At 43.6% G+C, this 25,413-nt stretch overlaps 4 protein-coding genes across 10 annotated transcripts in view; 2 read left to right on the top strand and 2 right to left on the bottom strand.

The window, feature by feature from the left end:
* Positions 1–135: 135 nt before the first annotated feature.
* ARPC3 (actin related protein 2/3 complex subunit 3) lies at positions 136–5,469 on the bottom strand. Its single transcript, XM_054219921.1, has 7 exons — positions 5,377–5,469; positions 4,065–4,164; positions 2,893–2,969; positions 2,542–2,610; positions 2,132–2,258; positions 1,496–1,590; positions 136–672 (listed from the first exon to the last, which is right to left on the bottom strand). The coding sequence occupies exons 1-7, from the start codon at positions 5,380–5,382 to the stop codon at positions 610–612; spliced, it is 537 nt and encodes a 178-aa protein (XP_054075896.1). The 5' UTR covers positions 5,383–5,469; the 3' UTR covers positions 136–609.
* Positions 5,470–7,031: 1,562 nt separating this feature from the next.
* On the bottom strand, positions 7,032–12,254 carry GPN3 (GPN-loop GTPase 3). Its single transcript, XM_054219758.1, has 8 exons — positions 12,141–12,254; positions 11,056–11,164; positions 10,802–10,969; positions 10,224–10,348; positions 9,412–9,527; positions 8,647–8,743; positions 8,000–8,128; positions 7,032–7,269 (listed from the first exon to the last, which is right to left on the bottom strand). The coding sequence occupies exons 1-8, from the start codon at positions 12,186–12,188 to the stop codon at positions 7,207–7,209; spliced, it is 855 nt and encodes a 284-aa protein (XP_054075733.1). The 5' UTR covers positions 12,189–12,254; the 3' UTR covers positions 7,032–7,206.
* Positions 12,255–12,322: 68 nt separating this feature from the next.
* Positions 12,323–20,416, top strand: DENR (density regulated re-initiation and release factor). The gene is made up of 8 exons (XM_054219759.1): positions 12,323–12,471; positions 13,647–13,761; positions 14,773–14,792; positions 15,080–15,164; positions 15,829–15,912; positions 18,005–18,121; positions 19,211–19,350; positions 20,134–20,416. The coding sequence occupies exons 2-8, from the start codon at positions 13,656–13,658 to the stop codon at positions 20,176–20,178; spliced, it is 597 nt and encodes a 198-aa protein (XP_054075734.1). The 5' UTR covers positions 12,323–12,471; positions 13,647–13,655; the 3' UTR covers positions 20,179–20,416.
* A 920-nt stretch (positions 20,417–21,336) lies between these two features.
* HIP1R (huntingtin interacting protein 1 related) overlaps positions 21,337–25,413 on the top strand; it is a 36,967-nt gene continuing 32,890 nt past the window's right edge. Inside the window, exons 1-8 of one of the 7 annotated variants that reach the window (XM_054219550.1) lie at positions 21,337–21,472; positions 21,901–22,074; positions 22,317–22,509; positions 23,130–23,296; positions 24,063–24,164; positions 24,278–24,418; positions 24,500–24,671; positions 24,757–24,858. In XM_054219550.1, the coding sequence (XP_054075525.1) occupies positions 22,039–22,074; positions 22,317–22,509; positions 23,130–23,296; positions 24,063–24,164; positions 24,278–24,418; positions 24,500–24,671; positions 24,757–24,858 (913 nt within the window). In that variant the 5' untranslated portion in view covers positions 21,337–21,472; positions 21,901–22,038. The other 6 variants (XM_054219551.1, XM_054219556.1, XM_054219552.1 and 3 more) reach the window with 6 other exon arrangements.

Genomic DNA, 25,413 nt, shown 5'->3' on the forward strand with positions numbered 1-25,413 from the left:
TAACCCCCTGTTTCCAGCGGGAATGACTCACTTCCTACTGATTACCATTACACAATCATGACGGTCTTTTCACAAAAACACAAAACTCTTGGTTTCTTTGCAGGCTATCCAACAAGACATAAAGGAGTTACCACGTTAATTACAAGCTAAATTTATTGAAAACAAGGTAAAAATCACTGCACTGGACAACACAGCGTGAGAGGTACATTTTCCGTGGACATTCGATACTGAGACTCTAGCCAGTAGAGCAATTACACAGCTCCCCCCGCCCCACAGGCACACCCATTCCTACTCTTTAAATACAAGCCCTGTTCTAAATGCTTGCTGTAGCCACTGATAATAAAGCAGCTTGCATCTGAAACAGCAGGTTAGAAATCACTTATTAAGCACCAGCTTAATAATATTTGCTTACACTACTCAAATCCTCTTTTTGCTCTCCCTCCCTCTATCCCTCATCAACTGTTTTGTGGGTTGTTTGGGGTTTTTTTGTTTTTTTTTTTCTTCATAAGCACTTAATTCTTCCTTGGTACAAAATGTAGCCAAAACAAAGGCAAAATACTTTATACACCTTGTTGCGGAAACATTTTAAGTTGTTGCTGCTTTGCCTCTTCACTGCCCAGGACCTGACAGACTCTTGTTCATGAACTGTCTCTTCACAAAGCAGATCCACCACTGCAGAAGGAAGTATAAAGTCAGAAAATACGCAAAAGCGGTTTCCATGGGATAAACAAAATAGTGACTTCAAAGTGTTCAACCTCTGACAAATAACAAATGTTAAGGCTCCAGTTTTGCACATACAGTTTTCCACACTGGTTTCTACTGGAATTTAGGCAAATACGAGGACAGGAATGGACCCCATGAATTTAGAATATAGGACTCTGAATTAAAGCGGGACAGTCTGCTTTCTCCTCTTTCTATTATTTTATTTTTACTGTTTATTCCAGTATAATTATAACGAAGGGATGCATCAGAAAGCTATGCCCTTTGAAACTAAATTAGCCTAAATAATTTCAATATTAAATGCAGTCACATTTGCGCATGAAACATGAACAAGGCAGGAGGCAATTCATGCATTGATTAGCTTTTTTTTTTTTTTTTAATCTGGATATGAGGTAAAATGGTCTACTTCAAAGAAGCTATCAAATCAGAACTGCCTGGGAAGATAAACAGCATCTCTCATGCCTGTGAATTTCCATTTGAAAACCTAGCCAACAGCAGATGTACAATACTTTTAAGAGATGAACCAGACACCACTTATTACTGCCCTGCTTTTTAAAGTAACCCAAATTGGCATTCGCTGTCCTACCACATTACAGATTAAATTAATTGATAACTTGCAGACTGCTATTTCACTAGCCTTGTAAAACCGGGGAAGCTTGCGCCAAAGTTACCCACACCTGATCCCTCACCCCATCATCTCACTTCTCTCCACACATTTCTGAAAAAACACACCAAGCTTCTCATTAAATCTGTGATGATCGCACTAAACTCTTACCTTACTAGGCTTGTCACTTTGAGGATCAAATACTTTTTCACAAAGGCGAAGACCAGTTTCTTGCCTCAGCTGCTGCAAGTAGGCCCTCATCACCTCTGAAACACAGCACAGGAGAAACCAGTGTAAACTGAGGAAGCACCAAGTCAAACGGAATTTAACAGGGAATCATCAAATATCACTGCTTAAAGCAGAAAGTGAGCTTTCACATATGCAGGTACTCGTTGGCCGGATGAGTTGTTTTGTTCAATTTACAGCCATACTTGGGACTTTTATGATATTCGTACCAGTAAAAGGGATCATCCAGACTGTTTTCTTCTCTCAGTTGCCTTTGCTCATTATTGTGGGCTTCCTATTCTGCCAGAGCAGCAGTTGGCTTGGGCTCTGTTACAGGGTTTAGCTAGTGATTACGTTGATGCAAAAGGCAGACTCAGACCCCTATTAATGCGTTCTGTTGGATCTGTGGATCCAGGGGAGGCACTGGGCCCCTGAGGTCAGAACATCCAGCTTCTCCAGCCCTCAGAAGACAGAAATGCAGATTTAGAAGATTCAGTTTTAACATTGATTTTGCAGTCACAAAAATGCAGCTAGTGAAGTATGAGCCCAAGGAAGCCTTCAGAGGTCCTGGATTAGCCTTACCTTCCTCCTGTTTGTTGGCAGGCTTGGCATAAATGGCATTAAGCGGAAAGCCAGGCTCCCCGGGGATTGGGAAGTTAGTGATTCCTAGTGTGTACATTTCTTTCTCTCCTTGGCCTTTGGAGTTACACTGGAAGAACCAAGCAAACAATGGATTAAGTTATAAACAAAAGCTGATGGAGCATTAGTCCCAAATATTTCACCAACCTCTAACACATAAAGACTCGTCAAGAATAACAACACAATGTCTCTTTGGAGATCCACAGCCTTGGAGTATCTGTGGCTCTGACAACTGGGACGGGGGTGAACAGGATTATTTCTGCCACTGGGAGGAGAACATCAGCAAACTCCTTCCCAAATACAATCCCCAGAACAGACTGTTTCCCTCCTGCACAGAAATTCATTTTTCTTACCTTTTGCAGCTTTTTCAAGCACTCAGAAATGTAGAGGGTTATGTAGATCAGCGTTCTGTCAGCCTCGTTCTGCAAAACAAGAGCAAGCACAGAGCCCAGCCACTCTGAGATTAAGGGAGACTTTATAGAACTGATAGAAGTTTGAAAGAGGAATGAGTTCAAGCCATTTTGGCCTACAATTTCCCCATGACAGAGAGACCTGCAATCATAACGTTTACCCAACCTTAAAAATTAAGTGAGAGGAAGGGGAGTTTCTGTTATCTAGTAGAATTATTTAATTTAAAATAAGTTTATATTCACAGCACCAACCCTCCAAAGAACTACTATATGCACAGCATCTCAAAAAATTACCTTTATTTCATAATTTTTGAAGAAAACATTAGCTTTGAAGTAGTAGATGGCTTCATCTATAATATCTGTGTCCTTAGCTAACAAAAAAGAAATACAGAGTTAAACAATGCACCATTATACTACATTTCGTCATAACTTTTACTCACTGAAATGCATAAACAAGGATTATTGCAAAGGCAAAACCTTGGTATTTACAAAAAGCAGAAGATAGCACTATGCAACAGAAAACAGTTGTTGCCATGTGAAACTGGTGAGCTCGCACTGTAATATGTAAGGTTCCTACTCTCAGCAGGACCTTTAACTCCCTTCTTCTCCTCCCCCCATGATTTCTCACTTGACGAACGGCAGCAATTCAGCAGTTCCCCACTTTTCTACCGGTTGAGTAACTCACCAGAATTTTAACAGCGTAAAAGTCTTCTCAGGACACAAAAATGTTTTGGGAGAAAGTGTAACACCACAGTCACACAAATTTCATTACCCTCTTAAAAATAAAAGAGGGAGCAGAACACGTAGTGGCAAGCTTACTTGTGACTTCAACCTGCTTTTGCTACTATCCAAGACTGCTTAAATCCAGAAAGACTTCCTTTATATTTCCTTTCTGACACTGGACCGCCACGCTGCTGGGGGACATCATGCCTGGGAAGCTCTGCTTCATGTGCTGAAGGGGAATCTGTACCAGGGTGCCTGTGGACTCTGTTGCGATGCCCGTAACGTCATTTCAATTTCTGAAGCCCCCTACCCTGAAGTGCTGCCTGTCCTACGCCTCGTCCTCCAGAGCAGCTGAGTGCCTTCAGCCGCAGCCCCAAAGCGCAAGTTCTCTGTTGCTAAACCTCTGCTTCCTCTGAGAGCAGAGGGTTCACGCTGCCACGTCCTCCTCAAAACCCACTGAAGAGCACAGCAAGACACAGGAGGAAGCGCGAGAACAGTAACCGTAGGTTTTAATTACGGAAACAACTGATTTCAGCACGGTGCATATTTATCTGTGCAGAATTATTTTCTACGATTTGCACAACTTCAGTATCTGAAAACTTTTTTCCTCCTCTACAGATTCCAAAGCACTCCATTTCCAACCTGTGACTCGTTTCGTCACTTTTGCTAGGGCTGGCTTGAAGCAAACCCCAAGACCGATAAGCTGTATGCAGGCAGGTTTTCAGAGATTGTTAGAAACTTACTTTCCCGAGGCGCTGGGCCTTTGAACTGGCTTCTGATGGGTAACAGCGCCATGTTCCCAACCAGCTTGGTGTCGGAGTCCATTAAAGTTGAGTGGTAAGCCTGCAGACAGGGGGGAAGGCTCGTTATTAATGCTACCAAAACCAGACATTTCCATGTCTGATCATGTGTCCCCGTGTCTTCATCAAATAGGAGTCAGGGTCCAGTTCATTAGTGATGCTTCCCACAATCTTTCCTTGCACAAACAATTTCTAATTAGGCCCAGATCTCAGCACCATTCTGGTGAAGACCATGAAACCTCATCACTGGCACCACTTACAGTGGCGGTGGTGGGAGACAGGGTAAAATCAGTCCAGCTGGTCATGCACAGGTCGCTTCAGCCCCAGGCTGTTGTTGTTGTTTGAGGTGGGCAGTTTTGGGCAGTTTTTGGCCACCAAAATGAATGACAGATGCTGTCCCACACCTCTCTCTGTCTCCAAGGAGATGAGGGGGAGAGACAGACACTGCCTAATCCCATCCTGCACAGTGCCAGGGGAGCAGCCCCGCTCTCTCCTGCCTCAGTATCGGGCACTGCATAGTTCACTGAAAGTTAGCCGGTGATTAAAAAAACATTATGGTTTATTTCCATGGCTAGCTAATAATATTAGATAATAATAACTAGAGCCGGGCTTAACACATACCTACACAGTCAAAAAAAGACCTTTCTGTGCACCCTAAAACTGGTCTGAATGGGGAAAAAAAAATAAAAAAAATCTGCATTTGAAATATTCTTCCAGGGAAACTGATTTTTAACAACTGATGAGTTTGGGTTTAGGCATTCCCAGATATTCCCACCCTGCCGTGCCAGGCCGCTGGGAAGCCTTCGCTTCCTCGCAGCTGAGGTTTTGCAGGGGAAGAGGGGGATTCCATGGGGGGGGTGAGCCTTCCCTATCAGAAAAGCAGTTTATTTCAACCAGAGGAAGGTAGCGTGAACAAAACCAGGGCAAAGCACAGCTTTTAGCAGCCTCTCCCTCCCTGGAGCCGGGGGCTGCCACCCTCCCAGCAGGGCAGGAGGAAGAGGAAGAGGAAGGCGCCGGCCTTGCAGCTGCCTGCCATAAGCAGCAATTCCCTGCTCTCAGCAGGACTTCCCGCACCCCCTTTTCTCCCCCATGGATGTGCCCACAGCGGGGCCGGCAGAGCCCCTTTCCCTCAGCCCAGGCTGGCAGCCGCCCTCCCCGGCCCGGCCCGGCCCGGCCACCCGGCCCTCCCGCCCTCTCCCCCCCTCTCCCCCCGCCACCGGCGGCTGGCCGAGCCCCGGGTGCCGAGCCCCCTCACCGGCATCTCGAAGGGCAGGAGGGAGTTCGGCGGGGCCGGGCGGGCGGGGAGCTGAGGAACTAGCAGCCAACCTTCCTCCTCCGCCGGCGCCGCAGGAAGTGAGGCGGCAGAGGCGGTGCGAGCAGGGGGAGCCGGGGCGGGGGCAGGCGCCGCTCGGCCGGGGCACGGCCGGCAGCCGGGGGCAACGCTGTGGCCAGCAGGGCGGGGGCAGCGGTCGCCCCCCTGTCCTCGGCACCGGTGAGGCCCCGCCGCGAATACTGTGTGCAGTTTTGGGCCCCTCACCACAAGAAAGACATTGAGGTGCTGGAGCGAGTCCAGAGGAGGGCGACAAAGCTGGGGAGGGGTCTCACAAGGCTCATGAGGAGCGGCTGAGGGAGCTGGGGGTGTTCAGCCTGGAGAAGAGGAGGCTGAGGGGAGACCTTCTCGCTCGCTATAACTGCCTGATAGGAGGGGGTAGCGAGGGGGGGTCGGCCTCTTCTCCCAGGGAACGGGTGATAGGATGAGGGAAGACAGCCTCACGTTGTGCCAGAGGAGGTTTAGGATCGATATTTGGAAAAATTTCTTCACCAAAAGGGTTATCGAGCGTTGGAATAGGCTGCCCAGGGCAGTGGTGGAATCACCATCCCTGGAGGTATGTAAAGATGGGCAGACGTGGTGCTGAGGGACATGGCTGAGTGATGGTTTTGTCCGTATTAGGTTAATGGTTCGACTCAATGGTCTGAAAGTTCCCTTCCAACCTAGACAATTATGTTATGTTTCAAAACACTCAAGATGCCCCAGGAACAGTCTGTATATATAAAAGAACTTTATACAGTGAGAGTTAAATTCAGCAGTATGTTTTCCCATAGAGTTTGAATTATTATCTGATATGAACAGTCTGTTAACAGCTACACCTAATTCCAGAATTGATGCTACTTGCCTGAAAAATTCCTGAGACGATTTTTACATGTATTTAGTTACTTACAGGAATATGTTCTTTGGAGATAACGTGCTAAAGTTTTGCTTCTCTGAAAGCACCACACATAGTACTATGGAGGTACCATGTCCATGGTAGGAGTATGAGTTCTTTATTTGGGAAAAAAAAAAGGAGCTTACTTACTTGTTGCTGAATTCTTTGTTAGCTAACAGTTTCTAATGTGATTGCACAAGACCATCACCAAGTTCAGTTTAAGCTGAGTTTCTTTCTTTTAAGTGTTGTGCTGTGCTTAAGATGTTATTGATGTATAAACCACTTAGTCATGTGCAAGTTGTACCAAAACCAGCCTTAAGAAGTCTTTAAACCAGCCCTTTAAAAGCTGGGCTCTTCCAAAGTGAATGTAAAACACTCCCGTTCTTCAAGAAGGGTGAGAGATCACCCATTGACCAGACATCCCTTTGAAGGTGCCAGTCATCTCTTCGCCTACTTCAGGTTCAGCTCACGAAGTCTAAGTTTCACCCTTTACAACAATTCTTTCTCTCATCTAACAATGAAACTGACTACTCGGTGCTGGAGAGAGAAATATTTATTACAACATACTTAATTTGGCTTTGCCTCTTTTGCAAATCATTGGAATTGTTTTTTTTCAAGCATTCCTATGCTTAAATGAGACACGTCTATGTATAGGGGACTTTTATATGTACTAACACTAGCCTATATATTTTATAACACACACATATAAGAACAAAAATTGTTTATTAAAATAGTTATGAGGTCATATAGCACGCTCTTCACAATATTAATTATTTTACAGACAAAACATCAGGTATGTTTGTGTAGGGGTGGATTTTTTTTTCATTTCTATTTTTTAACACAAACGAGGTGTTTTCCTCCCATTTTTGAATGTCCGTTTTTCACTCATCCAGGTGATCTTGAAAGTATTCATCCACAAGAGCAGATCTGTCTTCTTCACATTCCTGCCAAAAAGGACACAAAAAAAGGTAAAACCTGACTTTTCCCTAGTGGCTGTTCTACATTGTCTCTTCTGTGACATTTTATTTTAGAAACCACAACAGGAACAACATCTAATAGGGTTCCATAAAACATGTAGCAAAACTTTCTGAAAAGCAATTTGTCCTTAGAGCTATTGAAATTGTATAGGTCAAAATCTAGATCCAGGTAAAGAGTATAAAACTGAATTGAAAAATGGAATAAAAGCACTGGACTTGTTCCTTAGGATTTATAAGCTGAATAATAAAACTAGAACAGATTTTAACACAGCAGTCTTCTATCATGTATTTTACAAGATAGAATTTTTTATTCCTAATCTATATCTCATGTACAACACATGGGTTCAACACAGGAATTATCAAAGGCATCTGAACAGTCATGTAGGAGAAAATCTTAGTGATCTTAATCATCCTTTCTGACCTTTGAAATTTACAATTCCATTATTTTTGAAACCCAAAGCATTACTTTTAAACACAACCATTTGATCAGTCTGCATATGCAAGATGATGTTAAAGAATTTCACTTTTGTAACTGTAAATGAAGACAATATAAGCACTGTCATTAAAAGACTAAACAAGGCTTATTTTGAACCATACTAAGACAGTAATTTATTAGCAAGGCAAAGGACATATTTATATGACAACTTGTATTATGGATACTTTTTAATTTTTCATCTTATCATCAGAAGTACCTTACCTTTGGTTCTTTAAATTCAAGATCTTCTCCATACTGAATGGTAAAGTCTATGTGCTGCAGAACTATGTTTATACTTTCCTCATCAGAGCGATCAAAAGGTAGAAATCGGACCATACCGTAGTCATCAATCTAGAGAAAGGATTCAAAGGATGTTAGTAAGAAAATGCAGTAAGTTAGTTCTCAACCGCAGCACCCTAAGCCACCTCCTTAAACCACACTTGTGTCTTCCTGGTCTGGACTGCTAAAATAGCATTTAAAGCCACACTGCGAACCAATGGCGATTCCCCACTTGGAACACCTGGCTATCAGTTCTAACTTCTACCCAGTAGAAAAAGCCGTTTTCCAAAATGGCTAGTAGAATATTGCTAGAAAATGTACTGGCTATGATCCAAATGTTACTATCAAGAATCTTATCCTAATCTGAAAAAATAAAAAACTGAGTTAAAATAGGCAAAAAGTAAAATGCTCAAGTGCCTGAGAATCTTTTAGATCCTGGCTTTGTTAATAGATCTGGTAGGTAAATACATAGTTTTGGGGTGAGGGGGGGAGAATTATTATAGTACAGCAAGGAAGTCAGCAACCATACAATATGGTTTATAAATACAGGACTGAATTTAAGGGTACCAGTTAAAAAGCAATATACCTACCAATCCACATATAGATTTAGTCAACTTTTTAAACATTTTGCTTTTCAATATATTTGTAGAATCTTCTATCATAGAATACATATCTGGATCTAAGTACCTGGGAGAAACAAAGTCATGGTTAACATCAAAAGAATCCCTGGTCACAAAGTAAATGAGCCATTGTGCTTTTATAAAGCTACCAAACCCATCTATCATTCTGTGATCCGAACGAACAAACTTCGTACCAGGAGAACTTAAAATGTTTAAAAATGTTTTTGTAAGTATTTGAATATCTCAGATTGTGATTGCTAGTGGAAACAACTGAAGCGTTTTTTATTTTCTTTTTGCTAATACACTTGTATACTCAAGAAAGCTCTGAGGAAGACCACAGGGAAAAACTTACAATTTTGTAATTTTAGTGCAAATGTAAAAATAACACATAAGTAATTCAGTATGTTCAGTATCAAAAACCGATAGGATCACCTCCAATTTAGGTTTTGAAGTACAGTACCCGGGTGGGCACAGGACCCTGCAATGTCATTCAGAATGACACAAGTTATTCAAAATAATTATTTACAGAAAAATCCAGCGATACATACAAATATAGAGCTGGCCTTTTGACTCTGACTAAATTGTAAGCATCCCATCTAGACATTTAAAGACTATGTTCAATACAAAACATCTCAAAAAGAGTATGTTTTAACTGTGGGAAACATTAGACTGAATTTTGAGTGAAGTTTACCTCAAGATATTACACTACAGAGTACATAATTTTTTGGAACTTACTTTTCTATTTCCTTCTTGGCTTTCTTGCTCAGCAAATCCATTTTGGTCATGATGTTAATCTGTGGAATCTCTAAAGATATCATTGCACTGAGTGCTGCCAGAATTCCAGAGATAAACTTAAGGAATATGAAAAATGATGTAGTTAAGTACAGAAAAACACAATACAAACATGCAGGACACTCTACCACAGACCAAATCTAGCTAATGAATATATGAAACATGGACACGAGGCCAAGTGGGCAGTCCTTATCTCTGTTGGAAAAGGGAGGTGCAGAGCTTCCCACCTGCCACCTTATTTCCAGAACCTCAAATCTGGGTCTGCCACTGAAAAGGCCATTGCAAAACTCAAAGCCTATCTCAGGATTCTTACTGCTAGATGGGGAAAGTGGCCTGGTCTCTCTCCGGATCTGAGAAAGCTCTCACAGAATCACAGCAGAATTCAGGTTGGAAGGGACTTCAGAGGTTATCTGGTTCATACAACTGCTCAAGCCAGAGTCAGCTTCAAAGTCAGATCGGGTTGCTCAGGGGTTTTGCCCAGACAAGTTCTGAGTAACTCCATGACCGTACGCTACACAATGTCTCTGTGCCCCTCTTCCAGCCTGACCGCTCTCGCAGTGCAGGATTTTCTTCTTTACATCCAACTGTAATTTTCTTAGCTGCAACCTGTGTCTGAGGCAGCTGAAGGCAGCAATCAGATCTCCCCTGGCTTCGCATTCTTTCCTCTGGGCTAAACAAATCCGGATTCCTAAATTGCTCAGATTTCTTGTTCTTTATCCATACGAACTTTTTTACAACAGATTTCAAATGGATACCTTAAAAGATTCCACCATAAACTGAGAGTCCACCAGAAAAACTCCACAGACGCGGAACTCCCACTGCTGAAGCTGCTCCACCAGCTGTTTCATCACTGGCAGATGTGTGTAGAGTTCGATCTGACCTAGGGCACACTTAGGATGTTAGTATGCAGAAACGTGAAGCCAAATGTAACAGTTCACAGTTATCAGTTATATAAATACAGGCATTACACTTAATATGAATAAAACCTGATAAAGAAAGCATCTTTCTTTTCAGGCAACTCTGACTGTATTTGGATCAACTTATACAGGAGAAGTGGAAAAGAAATAGAAGGGGTTTTTCCTCCCTTGACCTCCAATTAGTGTTAGTTAGCAGTTGCCATAGCGTTCCCACACTGTGTGATGCTATTAGAAGTCAGTGCAGTCACCCAGATATGCCTGGGGCTAAGCTCACTTCTGAAACATCTGAAAGTGACTCCGACAACTGTTAATAATGCAAAAAAAAAGTGTGAATGATTATAACCAACAAAAAAAAAAGTACTGCAAATTTTATACTGCATATGAAGAACGATACCAAAATGTAGACATTTATTTACCTGGGCAGTCAAACAATATATAGTCGTCCTCCACATGCCCAAGGCTTTCCTCTAGCCAGTTAAAGTTATTGGCAAAGTATTCCATGCAAAACACCAAGCCGCCATTGGGACCAAACCTTAAGGATTCATCTTCCATGACGTCATCCACTTCGATTAACTCACGGATGTCTGGAACAACAGACACACCAGCCGGTTTCAGTGCCTGTGCTGATGGTGGTGCCCAGGGGTTGCTGCCGTCCGCTCCCGCCGCTCACCTGCCATCACCGGGTAGCTGAAGAGCTCCGCCGCCGGGTCCAGGTTCACCACCTGCACGGCGCGGCCCAGCGTCTCGCAGTGCTGCACCATGGTGGCACAGTACGTGCTCTGCAAGGGACACGCACGCTGTTAGGGACTGCCCGCGCCACTGTCATAGAATCATAGAATCGTCTAGGTTAGAAGGGACCTTTCAGACCATTGAGTCGAACCATTAACCTAACACTGACAAAACCATCACTAAACCATGGCCCTCAGCACGATGTCTGCCCGGCTTTTAAGTACCTCCAGGGATGGTGATTCCACCACTGCCCGGGGCAGCCTGGTTCAGCGTTTGATAACCCTTTTGGTGAACAGATTTTTTCTAATATCCATCCTAAACCTCCCCTGGCACAACTTGAGGCCGTTTCCCCTTGTCCTGTTGCCTGTTCCTTGGGAGAAGAGACTGACCCCCCCTGGCTACACCCTCCTTTCAGGCAGTTATAGCAAGTGAGAAGGTCTCCCTTCAGCCTTTTTTTCTCCAGGCTGAACACCCCCAGCTCCCTCAGCCGCTCCTCACAAGACTTGTGTTCCAGAGCCCTCACCAGCATCGCTGCTCCTTTCTGGACTTGCTCCAGCACCTCAATGTCTTTCTTGTGGTGAGAGGCCCAAAACTGAACCAAGTATTTGAGCTGGGCCCTCACCAATGCCGAGTACAGGGGGATGATAACTGCCCCAGCCCTGCTGGCCACACCATTCCTGATACAGGCCAGGATGCTGGTGGCCTTCTTGGCTACCTGGGTACATTGCTGGCTCATACTCAGCCGGCTGTCAACCAACACCCCCAGCTCCTTTTCAGCTCTCCAGCCACTCCTCCCCAAGCCTGTCGCGTTCGTGGGGTTGTTGTGACCCAGGTGCAGGACCCGGCATTGCCCTTGTTGAACCTCATACCATTGGCCTGGGCCCATCCACCCAGCCTGTCCAGGTCCTTCTGCAGGGCCTCCTACCCTCCGCCAGATCGACACTCCCGCGCAACTCAGTGTCGTCTGCGAACTTACTGCGGGTGCACTCCGTCCCCTCGTCCCGCTTCGTCCCCCCCGCGCCTCACCTTCCCGCTGCCCGCCGGGCCCATCACCAGCTGCGCGTACCGGGGCATGGCGGCGGCGAAGCGGCGCCAACTGGCCCCTCCGGCGCCCCGTAGCCCGCCTGGTCACGTGCCGCGGGTTAGCCAATGGCGCACTCAAGCCGGCGCCCAGGCCGCGCCCTCCCCAGGACGGAGAGCCGGCGGGCTCAAACCGCGCGGCGCCACGCCCCGCGTCGCGCAGCTCTCGCGAGACGGTGGCGGGGCGGGCGCACGTGCCGCGCGGTGTGTGAGGGGACCCGCCGCCGCCGGAGGAGCAGGAGCAGCCGCCACCGCCGCGGCCTGAGGGGCCTCCCGGGTAACGCCGCGCCGCTGCCGCCCCCGCGCTCCCCCGCCCGCGCTCCCCGCCGCCGCCCAGTCCCAGCGGCGGGCGGCCTGTCCCAACGTCCCCGGCCTCCCCCCGCCGCGGCCACCAGCATCCTTCCCCCAGCTCCGAGACCCTCCCTCTCCTCCCGTACCGTGGCTCTGCTTCCCTCCCCTCGCCTCTTGTACCTCAGCATCCGGACCCCTCAGGCACCCGGCGCCCTCCTTGCCCTCAGCTCTGTCCCCCCGTCCCACCATGTCGGGGATCCCCGTCACCTCTGGTACCCCAGCGCCCTTCTCCTTCCCCCCGACCTGCCCTCACTTTTGCCCTTTACAAGCCAGCGCCCTCCCTCCCCTATTTGGCATCTCCATGGCTACTCCAACAGCCTTCCCCTCTCTGTGACCCTCTACCGCCTTTCCCTGCCGTCCCCCTATCCCGAACCCCACCATCTCTGGTTCCCTGGCATTTTCCCTCAGCTCTCTTCACTGCCCAGGCACGGCTTGTACAGCGTCCTGGCTCTGAGTCTTCCACACACGTATCCTGCCGCCTCCCATGATCCTGGAAGACTTCTTATGCATTGCAAACACCTTCCCTATTGATTCTTGTCTTCTAAGCCCCTTGCCTTAAAATGCGTGCATGTAAACCATTGCTAATTGTATTAGTAGGTTGAGTTTGGTTTGCTTGTTTTGTGGTGTTTGGGGTTTTTTTGCCAGTGTCCCAGGGTCAGATTGTAACTCTTCAGACACTGATGTAAATGTCCCCTTTTCTTTGTATACTAGCAATATACTAATTGGCAGTACCTCCCCCCACCTGCTGTTCATAGGCCACTGATTTAACATGATACTTCACATTTTGCTTAACCTGGTATGTTCTGTACTTCCATGTGTTGTTCTGTCAGATCTTTATTTTACATTGTGGCATTTTGGATTTTTTTCCCCTTGTGTGCTAGAATTCCATGCTGCTTGGTATCTTTTGCAGCCATTTACCCCATATTTTTTCATTATTTCTTAGCTCCTATTTTTTGCTCCCTGATCTCTCCTGCTCTTCTTACAATTGTACCTCTTTTCTCTGGGATTTGTAAGTGTCTGGGGTTCTTGTTGGGTTGAGAAAGATGGGAATAACTTTAACCCAGAATTTAGGTCCTGATTCTTTCATTCTGTGATCTCCAGGCTTGTGACATGGCCACAGATGTAGCTGAGCCTGTGGTCCCTGACTGCAGAGGAGACGTAAGGAGCGGTGCCAGGTCAGATGCCGACTATCCTCTTCGGGTTCTCTACTGTGGAGGCAAGTGCTGAAGGGGCAGTTGTCCACGATTCTTACAATGTGCTGTTTGTGAGGGCAGCCTAGCATAAAGAATGAGAGATTGGAGATTTTCTCTTGGTCAGCTTTTATTGTGAAGCTAGACCATGGTCAGCTTGACCTTTCTCATCATCTTTCTGAAATAGCTTGTGTTGTGTATTTTATCTGAAGCATTTTTGGTGAAATGTAGGGGTCTTCCCCCTGAGAGCTGGAGGTGCTAACAGCTTTTTGTGTGTAAAAGAAGTGGGAGTGGTGCTCAGACTGTGAATTGTTGAGCAGAGATCTCTTCCTCTAGAAAGCCAGTAAGGCCTTTAACACAGAAAAGATCTCTGAGCATTAGTATAACAATAAGAAATAAAGTTAAAATTCATGAAAGTAATTGCTGTGCTGTGTTTAGAATTATTCTTTACTCATTATATTTGTAGTTATGTGGATGAAATTTAAAGGGAAGTAAATAATCTTGACAGGTATGTTTTTTAGATAGGTATGTTATTTTGCTTTGGGCTTGAATACAGTTGCAGGGGATTAGGAAATAATCCCGGTTGTGTGTGAATGTGAATGATTGGTTTGTGTTTGTTCTGGGGCCAAGCCCCTCATCTGGACATTGGCAGCTCTTGGAAAAAGGAAAGCTAACCAAATCACACGGTAGTTTATTAGGTATATCTTTTGTCACAGGTGGAACTGGTGTTTCTCTCTAACTCTTCCCAAAGCTGTAGGCTTCCCCTCCTTCATTGACTGCTCTTGCTGTGATAGTTTTATCCTAATGCAGACTGTACGTACAAATGACTAATGAGAGAAAAATTAAACTGTGGAGTGGTGTCAATAAAGTAATTTATTTTTTTTGAGTCAATGTGTGGTTGTAATCAGAAGTTATGATGTAAGAAGTCATCTCTAACTCTGAAATACCATTTTGAATTCAATGCTAAAGCTGTAAGTGGAGAACTTCTTGTTGTAACCTGTTCTTTTCTTTTTTTCCCCCCTCCCTCCTTTCTCCAGTCTGTTCATTGCCAACAGAGGTGAGTTAATTTTTTTGTTGTCTGAGTTTCTTCTTTCTGTCGTGTGATTCCTGACTGATGATTCTTTCTGATCTTTTCTGGCTTTTCTTAATTGTAGAAGTTCTGTGCTTCAGCCACTGTTGTCTTTAGGATGACACAAGATTTCTTCTGCGCTAGTATAGTATTTGTATTCAGTCGTCTTAAGGAGAAAAGGCTGAGCTGAACTGCAAATGTATTTTGGTGTATTTGTTTGTGATGTATTTTGTAGTTACTCTGCTAACAACGTTCATATGACCTTTCTTCTCTAGTACTGTGAATACATGCCTGATGTGACTAAATGCAGACAATGGTTAGAAAAGAATTTTCCAGATGAGTTTGCAAAACTTACAGTAGGTAAGAATCTTTTCTATTTTCTAACGGATATGTTCTTAGACATATTCAGAAATCTTTGAGCTTGCCCAGTTCTCATCTCTTCCCTTTTCCTGCTGCATCAAGTGTGAAAGTTAATAGTTTTCTTAGGACTCTGTCACGCTTCTGGATGCTGTGAAAATATGTTTGATGGTGTCAGAAAGCACTGGATAAACAATGTGTAGTTTCAGTAATAATGTTTGAGCCGCCTTAAGGTTCCTACTGTAACCAGTCATCCATGCACTAGTTTCCCATCAAAGTTAGTTTATTGGATTTTATGTCTGTACAGCGTACTGTGGATGGCTGGAGGAAAGGTCATTCATAATAGGGAACTTGTTGGATTTGGAATTTCAATATTAACACTATCATTAATTTCTGTCTGTCTGTGGAAATTATGCGAAGAGACTGTATTGAAATTTTAACTGTATCTTTGGGCTAAGGCTTTTCTGAAGTCTAATTTCCGTAAGTGCTACAGTGAAGATGTAGCATCAGTGAAGACTGACACATCAGTCAAGAGGCTGCCGCACTTAAGCGAAGAGTTCACAGATTTAGCAAAATATCACTGTACCTTACTTCCTGTAAGACTGTGGTTGTCTGACCACTAATTTTGCTCTCTTTCTTCTCCCCCCTCCTTTCTGATGTGTTTAAGAAAATTCACCTAAACAGGAAGCTGGGGTCGGAGAAGGCCAAGGAACTGCGGGAGAAGAAGAAGAGAAGAAGAAACAAAAGAGAGGCAAGGTCTAAATAGTTGATTGTGGTACTGATTTATAAGCAGTTTGGGGCATCCCTTTCTCACCTGCTGCTCTGGAGTATGGCACGGATTCCTTGCATTTTGGTTGTTAGCTACGCTTTGACTCTGCACCAAAGATACCAAATACCTTTCTTCCAGTGGTAGCGGAGTTAGTGCGGTGACATATGCTGATGGAAGAATTGGATAGCAGTAGTATTAGCAAGTGAAAGATGACCTGCATCATGCATCTCATTGTTCCTGTCATTGCTGTTGTACTTACTCAAGGAGTAATTCTTCTCAACCTAAAATCACCTGGCGTGCCTCCCAGAATACTTGTTTCTGCCCTGTTTAACAGCGGTTTGTAGATTGCCTGCAGAGTAGAACAAAGACTGCTTTCCTCTATTAATGTGTCATGACACTGCTTTTGCCTTTTTTCATTCCACCCCTCCTCTGTATTCATGTAACAGTATTTGGGTTTATGCTTTTAACACCATCACCTATGTCTCCATTAACAGCTATGTCTCTTCCTAGCAATACTAATGAAAAACACTTTCAAAACCCAATTTTCAAAGATGCAAAATTCATGAAACAATTTAAATACACTTTTACCTTCTATCATTAGAGTTCTTTCTGTTTAATTAACATGTTTTCCATCATAAATCAGAATTCTGGGGTTGTCAATATGCGTTTGCCTGTGGAGTGTCAGTTGTGTCTGTAGTGCTTCAGAAATTAGGGTTAATAGCCCAGTAAGATTCAGATTTTAATCCGCATGTCACTGCAGATGTTTTATTTTTGTGTCTTGGTAACCAGCTATGTTTACCTTGTCAGTAGGCTGTGCGTAGTGACAACAGTAACTTACGTTCTGTAGCTTGGATGCTTTTCCCAAAGACTTCAGGACATTTTCTTTCAACATGTATTTATTGCTTGGGGTGGTATGGTTAGTTTTCAGTTGGGTTTTTGGTTCAAAAATAATAGTGTTTAGGGATTTTTTCTCATGGAATCGGAAGTTTTGTGAAAACTTATGGTATGGTGTTAAGTATGGTGGTATAAGATGGATGGTAAAAAAGAGAGTGAGGAAAAACAAGCAAAAACTTACTAAGACACTGCGGAAATTTACTGAAGAAATTTTAAGACAGAATTTACTGTCTTAGATTATTGGATGTCAATTTATAGTTATGTAGAATTGAAGGTGCTGCATGTTAGTAGTAGTCACAAGGGGTTAGTTTGCTTGTCATAAATTCTTTAGGTTTTCATGCTGAGAAAGCTTGAGAACATGAAACTGGTTACCCTGGAGTAACTTGATGAGTGTATACAAAGTTAACAGAGATCTTAATCTGACTTGTAGAATCCTAATGAGTGGAATATATCTTTTGCATGCTTTGCTCAGACTAATAAATGCCTGATATATGAAGTGTTCCCTCAGGTTGGCCTAGAAACAGACAGTAAGAAAGATGTTAAATCGTGTGGAAGTTTGGCAGTCAACTACTGTATCCGGCTTCTGTTTCAGAGGCGTGGTGTTTTCTGCTAGCTCATATATAGATATACAGTTCATACTGGGGTCGTGCATGGATATCTAGAACTTAATCTGCTGTTTACCAGCAGCCATAGTAAGCATGTCATCATGGCCTGAGTAAACGGACATGAGTAAGTTGCTTTGCCTCAGACACAAACCCTGAGGACGTTAAACGCATGAAAAACATTAAAGTAACAGTTTGTTCCTAGGATTGCAACCAAAGAACAATTGCTGAAAGAAGGGTTAAATGTAGACCAAATGCAGCAATTAGTAAAGTGTGGGGAAAGCCCCTTGTTTGATAATTGGAACGGGGTTCTGCTGTGCGTGCTGTACTTTAACGCACGGTTGACATGCATATATTGTTATTTATTGTAATATTGAGCTTTGGTGACATGGGACCTTTCTTAAACACTAAAAAGAACCCAGTGTGAGACAATGTGCAAAATATATTTTTGTTTACCAATACTGATGGGGAGATAACAGTTTCTTTGTTCATAGGGATGCAATCTGACCTTATACGCTTTTTTCCTTGATTGTGTCATCATTTAACTAATTATGCAACCTTATACTCTTGTTTTAAAGGGGGAAGAGGTCAGATAAAACAGAAAAAGAAGACTGTACCACAGAAAGTTACAATAGCTAAAATTCCTAGAGCAAAGAAAAAATATGTCACAAGAGTATGTGGCCTTGCAACATTTGGTGAGTCGACTTTTATTATGTGGCTTTTGTTGGTTTTAGATGTGCTTGCCTTTAACCTCATGATGTTTCTTCTGATTGTATTACATTGAGTGATCCACTTCCGTCTGTGTGAGGTGAAAGTCCCAAGGTACTTTTAGCAGTTCCAAAGCATGCCAAAGGCACACTGGCTTCCCTCAGTGATAAATTAGTAAAAGTCCTTATTTCCACAGTGTTTGCAACTAAATAGGGTTACGGGTTTTTTTGAAACAGGGCTTCCCATAGCAATCCACTTGTTAGACTTCAGAGTAGTCTATTGTCTTTAATTATAGACCTGTTTATTTTCAAAAAGTTTCTTATTTCTATCAAACCTGTAAATATGTTATTGACAATTAATTTTACCTATTCTTGAGACTGATTAAGTAAGGCTTTAACTGCCTTTCTAGTAAGGCAGTCAAATTATTACCAAAGTACACTAACAATGCTGTCCTACATAGCTTTGGTTCAGCTGCAAACAGCCACTTGGTGTTTATAACAACATCTTACTTCACACATTGATCACGAATTCTGTTAAAAAGGTAAGTTTTAACCTTGGTTGTATTAACGAGATACGTTACATATTTCCTGCATGAGAATATTGTCAGTCTTCTTGAGGGATCAGTAATATGTGCTAGCTTGAGCTGAAGTGGATATGTATCTTTGCGCTGGAAGCCAGTCTCAAAAATTTTTGGGATGTGTTTCTGAAAGGAACATTCTGAAGCACTTCTATGGAAAAAACTTGTTCAATAACTATGGAAGCTACTCAGAACTGGAGGGGCTTTTTAATCAGTTCTGCATGTGCTGTTTCTGGTGAGCGCGTGTAGTGTAGACTTGCATAAACAGAATGCGTAGAGGACATTCAGCGATTTTTGCCTTGAAGAGTTTGCTAGATTTGTAGAGTCAGTTGTTTTCTATGTAAACAACAGACTTTTGCTTTCAATGGAAATTGTAGCAAAGCTTTAACTGTAAACTGCCACTAGTTTTTCAACAGTTAAAACAGGATTTTTGTTTTAAACTTGAGAAAATACTTATATGAAATGACTGTACTTAAACTGTCCATTTTCCCATCAACAGAAATTGATCTTAAAGAAGCACAAAGGTTTTTCGCTCAGAAATTTTCCTGCGGTGCCTCAGTAACAGGAGAAGACGAGATCATCATTCAGGGGGATTTTACAGATGACATTATCGATGTAATCCAGGAGAAATGGCCTGAGGTAATAAAGAGTTTCTTCTGTCGGAACTCTAGTTTTAGCCTGTGAGTTTCCAGTGATTTTTTGAAAAACTGTTTCATCTTTGGCGGCACAGGTTGTTACACAAAAATAAGAGACCAGTTGTTGCATTCCCACCTATGAACGGCGAGGTTAAGGAGTGATTAAATTTGAAGTCAAATGTTGCTTCCGTTGTACAAAAAACATTAACTTCCTAAACATGTAGTGCTGTTACTGTGGATGCATTGGTGAGGAAGGCATGTCGGAGGAAGTCCAGCTGTCGAGTATCTGTGGCTTCTTTGTGACCGTTTCTTAAGGGTGAATGCCTAAGTATTCTTACACTGCCATCCTATTTTTTAAAAATCTCTTTAAAATATTGCAAAATTAAAAGAAAAAAAGCAAAGCCAAAAAAAAACCCCAAACAAACCAACCATGCACTTGTGCTTCAGAACAAGGAATCAGCTAGCTTGGGTTGGACTGAAGTGTCGATGGTTGAGAGGTTTGGTTGCGCCGCTGTAATTGCAAGCACTTTCTTTGTCTCTCCCTTGTTCTGGTATTTCCTGGTTGCAGATCTTTCTGAAATAACCCTGTTGGGACGGTCTTTGTTCAGATCCCTGGAGGATCTGTCCTATAGGCATGTGTCACTCATGTGGATTTTACAGCAGGGAGTCTCGGATGGTGCTGTATACTTCTCCCACATTTCATTACATGTACAGTGGTGGATAATGAGACATGTGAGAAGAAAATATACCTAATATGCTGTCTTTCGGCCTTTTTTTTTTTTCCCAGGTGGATGATGATAGCATTGAAGATCTTGGAGAAGTCAAGAAGTGATAGTGAAAGACTACCTTTATTTAATTATATGGTTATAAATGATGTAGCCAAAGTGGGGCTTCTAAATCCGTTTGCTCTGCAGTGAAACTGTGGAGAACCCATATCCTTGGCATTTTCACTGTTCTGTATAGGCTGCTTGGTTTGTTTTTTTTGTTGTGATATTTGCCAAAGTTAAATTGGGGTTCTATCATGCTTATGCATGAAGTAGATTTAAATAAAATTACTGTTCTTCACTGAATACAGTTTCTGTTTTCTTTACAGCTACTTTCCTCTAACGTTTTTACAGGAAAACAACAATAATTTAAGTCATTAAAAGCTTATTTTTCATTTGCTGTCCTGTCTGCTGAACTTGAGTGAATAAGGCATGGGCCTAATGTACAGAAAGTGGAACCTCTCCTTTACCTGCATAAAACCTTAGAAATCAGAATGGGACAAACATTCTAAAGGTTTGCTAACAATTAAAGGGAAATGCACCTGGAAGTGGTCAGGCAATTGCATTAGATGATTGTTGTAGGTTGAACTATTTTATTCTATTAAATGGAAACACTGAGAAATGTGTGTGAAAGGTTTAGCCTGTTTTCATAATTCCAAATGAACTCCTAACCCTGCTGGTCTTGTCGGTGAGGCAATTTGAGTGGCTTTGTGCTTTCAGCATACTGCTAGTTCAAGAGTGGTAGTAATTAACTTTATCGTGACTGCTGTTTGTTTCTACAACCCGTGTTGGCAGTTGGGGTCCAGTGCTGCTCCCTGGACCCCTGCAAACAGCCTCCGGCGTCCATTCCTTTCCTTGGACTTCACTGACCCATTTAATAACGCTAAATGCTCCCTGGCGGCACAGTCCTGGAACTGACATTCTCCTGGCTCTGCAAAACCCAGATGAGGTCAAACCCAAGGGGGCGACACATTGTACACCCTTTCCTCTACTGGTAAAGTTCCTTTTTTTCCTGTGATTTTTGTTTATAAGCTTTTTGTTTAGTTGAGAATGGTTTATCTAATGAGGTAACTGTATCACCGTAATTGTTCCATTTAAAAGCTGAGCAGGGTAGTTACCGCCATCCTGTAACATCCAGTCGCGTTCTTTACTCGTCTCCTATTAACAACATTATTAATTATCACGTTTTTCGAGGCAGCTCCAGCCCCACCGGTGGAGCGCGGCCTGAGGCGGTTGCGGGACTCGAACCCTCGGTCCCGACGCTGCGTGGGGGGCGGAGCTTCTGCCCAACCGCCGCCCGAGGCGGCCACTCAACGGCTGGCGGGGGCGGGGCCCCGCCGTGACGTCCAGGCGAGGGCGCCGGTGGGTTTGGGCGCGGAGCAACGGGTTGGGGTGGGGGAGGCCCCTGAGGCGGGTGCGCTGGGGCTGAGGGGAGGGGGAAGGCCCCTCAGGCGGGGGTGGCGGCCCCGAGGAGAGGGGAAGGCCCCTCAGGCGGGGGTGGCGGCCCCGAGGAGAGGGGAAGGCCCCTCAGGCGGTGGGCGCGGGCCCGAAGTGAGGGGAAGGCCCCTGGGGCGGCGGTTCCTGAGGGGACGGGGAAGGCCCCTGAAGCGGGGGTGGCGGCCCCGCCGTGCGGGAGGGCTCGGGGTACCCGCAGGCCTGCTCCAGGTGGCCGCTCGCCCGAGCTGGTGGCACCTCAGGGCCCTCCTAGGGCCTCGGCCGCCGTGGGAGGCCGCAGGTCCGTGCCCCCGCCTCGGCCGGTTCTCAGTGGCTGGCGTTTGTCGTTCCTGCAGGGTTGCCAGGTCAGCAGCACTCTCGGCGGGTAACCATGTAGTGCTTAAATCGGAGGCGGCATCCATGCAGAAGGTTACAGCCATAAATGTTTGCCAGTATCCACTAATGCCTGGTAGCAGTCTGGTCGCCAGTCCCCTATGAATTCATCAGTGCCGTGTTCTGCTTCGCCCCAGGTAAAAAATGAAAGTACAAGTAACAATCAGAGCTCTATTTTTAACATGAGAGTACTCATTGTACTGCTAACGGTTTCAGTCAAGGACTGCAGGTGGTACCAGAAACACGAGGAACTTTTTGGAATGGTCTCTATTCATAATTTAAAAATATTTTAACTTAAATTAAAACCTCGAGTTTATTATCAGAGAATTTGTTGCTGCCTCTTTATATTGAAATGTGTTCCGTGCGTTACCTTTTATAGAAACTTAGCGAAAGCCTTGAGAACAGCACCATTCAGAAACAGAGGCAAGAACTCCAGCTTTTAATTGCGGAACTGAAAGATCGTGATAAGGAACTCAACGACATGGTTGCAGTGCATCAACAAGAGCTTCTAGCCTGGGAAGATGATCGTCAAAAAAGACTGACTTTAGCAGAACGATGCAGCTTATTAAACAGTAAGTATTGTGTGTACGAAGAATAAGACCCTGGTCTTTTAAGTAAATTCAGGTGCTTAAACCCCTCAATAACGGTTTTGCATCATATAATGAACCATTTCCTACCCTTCAGCCTTAAATTTGGTTGTCTCTTTCTGAGATCAAAACTTCCACAATGGTACTAGTGATCTGATCTTGAAGGGGATATGATAATCAGATAGCTCTTTCTCGTTTGAATATGTAAATTGCTTCTGTGGCCTCTTTCAAAAAAACCCTGTTTAAATAGAAGTGGGGGAAGAGAACAATTTGCAAACCTGCTGGTGTACTGCAGAGCCCTGTGCCCTGAGGTTCTGCTGCACAGCTCTGACATCATCCGCAAGCCGCACGGCTAATCACCTGGCAGCTCTGAGCAGTCTTGTTTGACAGCCGTAGTACAGAGGTGCCACAGAGTTTGTGTTCCATTTGACCTGGGTGGCTGGGGAATCCTGCTTCAGAGTATGCAACATGAGTGTCCGTTCTGAATCGCATGATTTTAGAACACTGGATTAAACACTGGATTAAATTATTTCTGAGATTTAAAAAATTGCATGACAGTATCTGAGCTGTTTTCTTACAGGTACCTTTGTCTCCCTTCTTTTCAGATGAGCTGAACAAGAGAAATGACATTATAAAATCACTCACCAAAAGGTTAAAGTTCTTAGAATCTCGGCAGAATGACAGTAGGGCAACATTTGAATATACGCAACAGAAGTTTAAAGAGCTGTCTCAAAAAGTAACAGATGCAACTGTTCACTGTCAGGCTCTGGAGGTAGGAGTTGAGTAATGGTCTGATTTCGCAGTCCATGCAGGTACAGAATGCCAGTGGCATTTGTGAGTCTCACTAGTGAATAAATATTCATATTAAGGCTCTTGAGTTGTATTTGTCCTTTAGTACAGTAATGTTAGATTAAGGTATAGCTCTGATTCGTTAAAAAAAAAGGCAAAAAAGTTTTCCTAAGGTAGGATTTGGAGTCTGCTGTTTCTTTGCTTAGTTTTGGAGAACACTGCTTAGAACAAACTTGCCTCCAAAAATGTCAGGGACTGTGATGGCAAAGGCAGTGCTGGCCCCCAGAACAGTATTGGTACTTGGTTGGGAAGTTCCAGAAAGTTTTATTTACAGGTTTGGTTACTATGATGAACTGTAACATTATGAAAACAATTTAAGGATATTGAAATAATTGTTATTCAAGAGTTCTAGATTTTTTTTAAAAGTGATTTGGCAATGATTTGTTTATTGGGATAATTTTTCTCCCTTTATGTAATACAGTAAAGCAGTATTCTGCGTTTTCATCTGTCTACTCGGTTTGACTTAAGACATGCAGGATATTAAGACCCTTGATTGCAAGCAAGTTTAATTGTAATAATTGGGGGGAAAATTTCTACTCCAGTTCTCCTTTCTCCAGATCCTCACAGCTTGCTCAGAATCCCACATTGCTATTCATGAAGTTTAAATAAAGTTGGGCACACGTTTACTGGAAAAATAGTAACTTTGCATTACTGAAGTAGTAGCTGACGCTCTTATTTCCGCTCACTAGGAGAAAAATCGAAGTCTCCACTGCTCAGTTTTGGAACTGTCTGCTAAAACAGGCCAGCTGCAAGCGAGAGAACAGGAGCTTCTTACTATGCTTAAGCTGAAGGTAACATCTGTCATCTCATCAGGCAGTAAATGTGGTCAAACTGCAGTGCAGTTACTGGTGACTGTCCTGCAGTGGTGTAGTCACTGTTGATCTCACTGCTGTTTAATTCTTAGGCTTTTTTGAGAAGAGAAGAGTGGTCAACAAACAATAAACTGGTTTATTTTCATAAACAAGCTTGTTTCCTGGCTTTGATTTTTGGGATTTTTTCCTCAAGAGCTCAGAAGAAAATCTGTGAAGTAGCTGTAACTGCTGCAGTAAGATGTACTGTTGTTTTGTCAAAATCCATACATGAAGATAAAACAATAATCAAGAATACATTCTATTTCATATTTCAGGACGAGGTTATACTTGAAACAACTGATTACATTATTGAGTTTACATCTAAATTCAGAAAGCTGGAAAGTGCATTGCATGCAGCAAAGACAGAGGAATTCAGTCTAAATGAAGAAAAGCAAGACCTCAAACTGAGACTGAAAGAACTAACACTTGAAACAAATAAGCTGAAAGGTAAATGTTTATACTGGGCACCTAATTCAGTGCAGACCAGCATGATTCCTTTTCATTCTGGGAAATACTACATTTTGTTTTAAAGATGACCTCTGTGAAAGGATAAAGGAAAATAATAAGCAGCAGGAAGAAATCATTCACCTCAGACAAGAAAATGGCTGCTTGAGGAATGAGCTTGCACTTATTGGTAAGTGTGGGCAGTTGGCGTTTCATGCCTTAGCTTTCAACAGTGCAGAGACTTCTAGACAGCAGCGGTTCACTAGTATTTGTGAATGAGGCAGCCTCTTATCAACCTTTCTTGCAGTTTAATAAAGGATGCGCCTTTGTGTGTCATTCTTCTATGAAAGCAGTAACTAGGGCTTCTGCAGTAACAGTTCGGAGAATCTTGTAAAAGCATAAAGTTCGCCTGTACGATTAAGCATGAAGGGATGGCTCGGAGGATTCTCTCTTGAAAGTTTTTGGGACTTTTATGTCTCCTGTGGTGTCATTCTCCCTTCTGACATAGGTTGCATAGAAAATGGTGACCTACTGAAAAGAAACCATGTGCAAAACCTAAAGCTTAGGCCCTATGAAATTAGCAGCCCATTCACTCTCTCCGGTTTTGTATGGAAGAAGTGTGTTTACAAATTCACTTTTTCTCTTGGTTTTTCTTTAACCGATGGGTTTGGTTTAGACAGTTTAATATGCATGACTTGGTAAAACGCAGCTTGCTATCTGTTGATGGCTTCACTTTGGTTTTGGG

Source organism: Rissa tridactyla, chromosome 13 (genome assembly GCF_028500815.1).
Source record: "Rissa tridactyla isolate bRisTri1 chromosome 13, bRisTri1.patW.cur.20221130, whole genome shotgun sequence".
In the NCBI taxonomy this organism is placed as follows: Eukaryota; Metazoa; Chordata; class Aves; order Charadriiformes; family Laridae; genus Rissa; species Rissa tridactyla.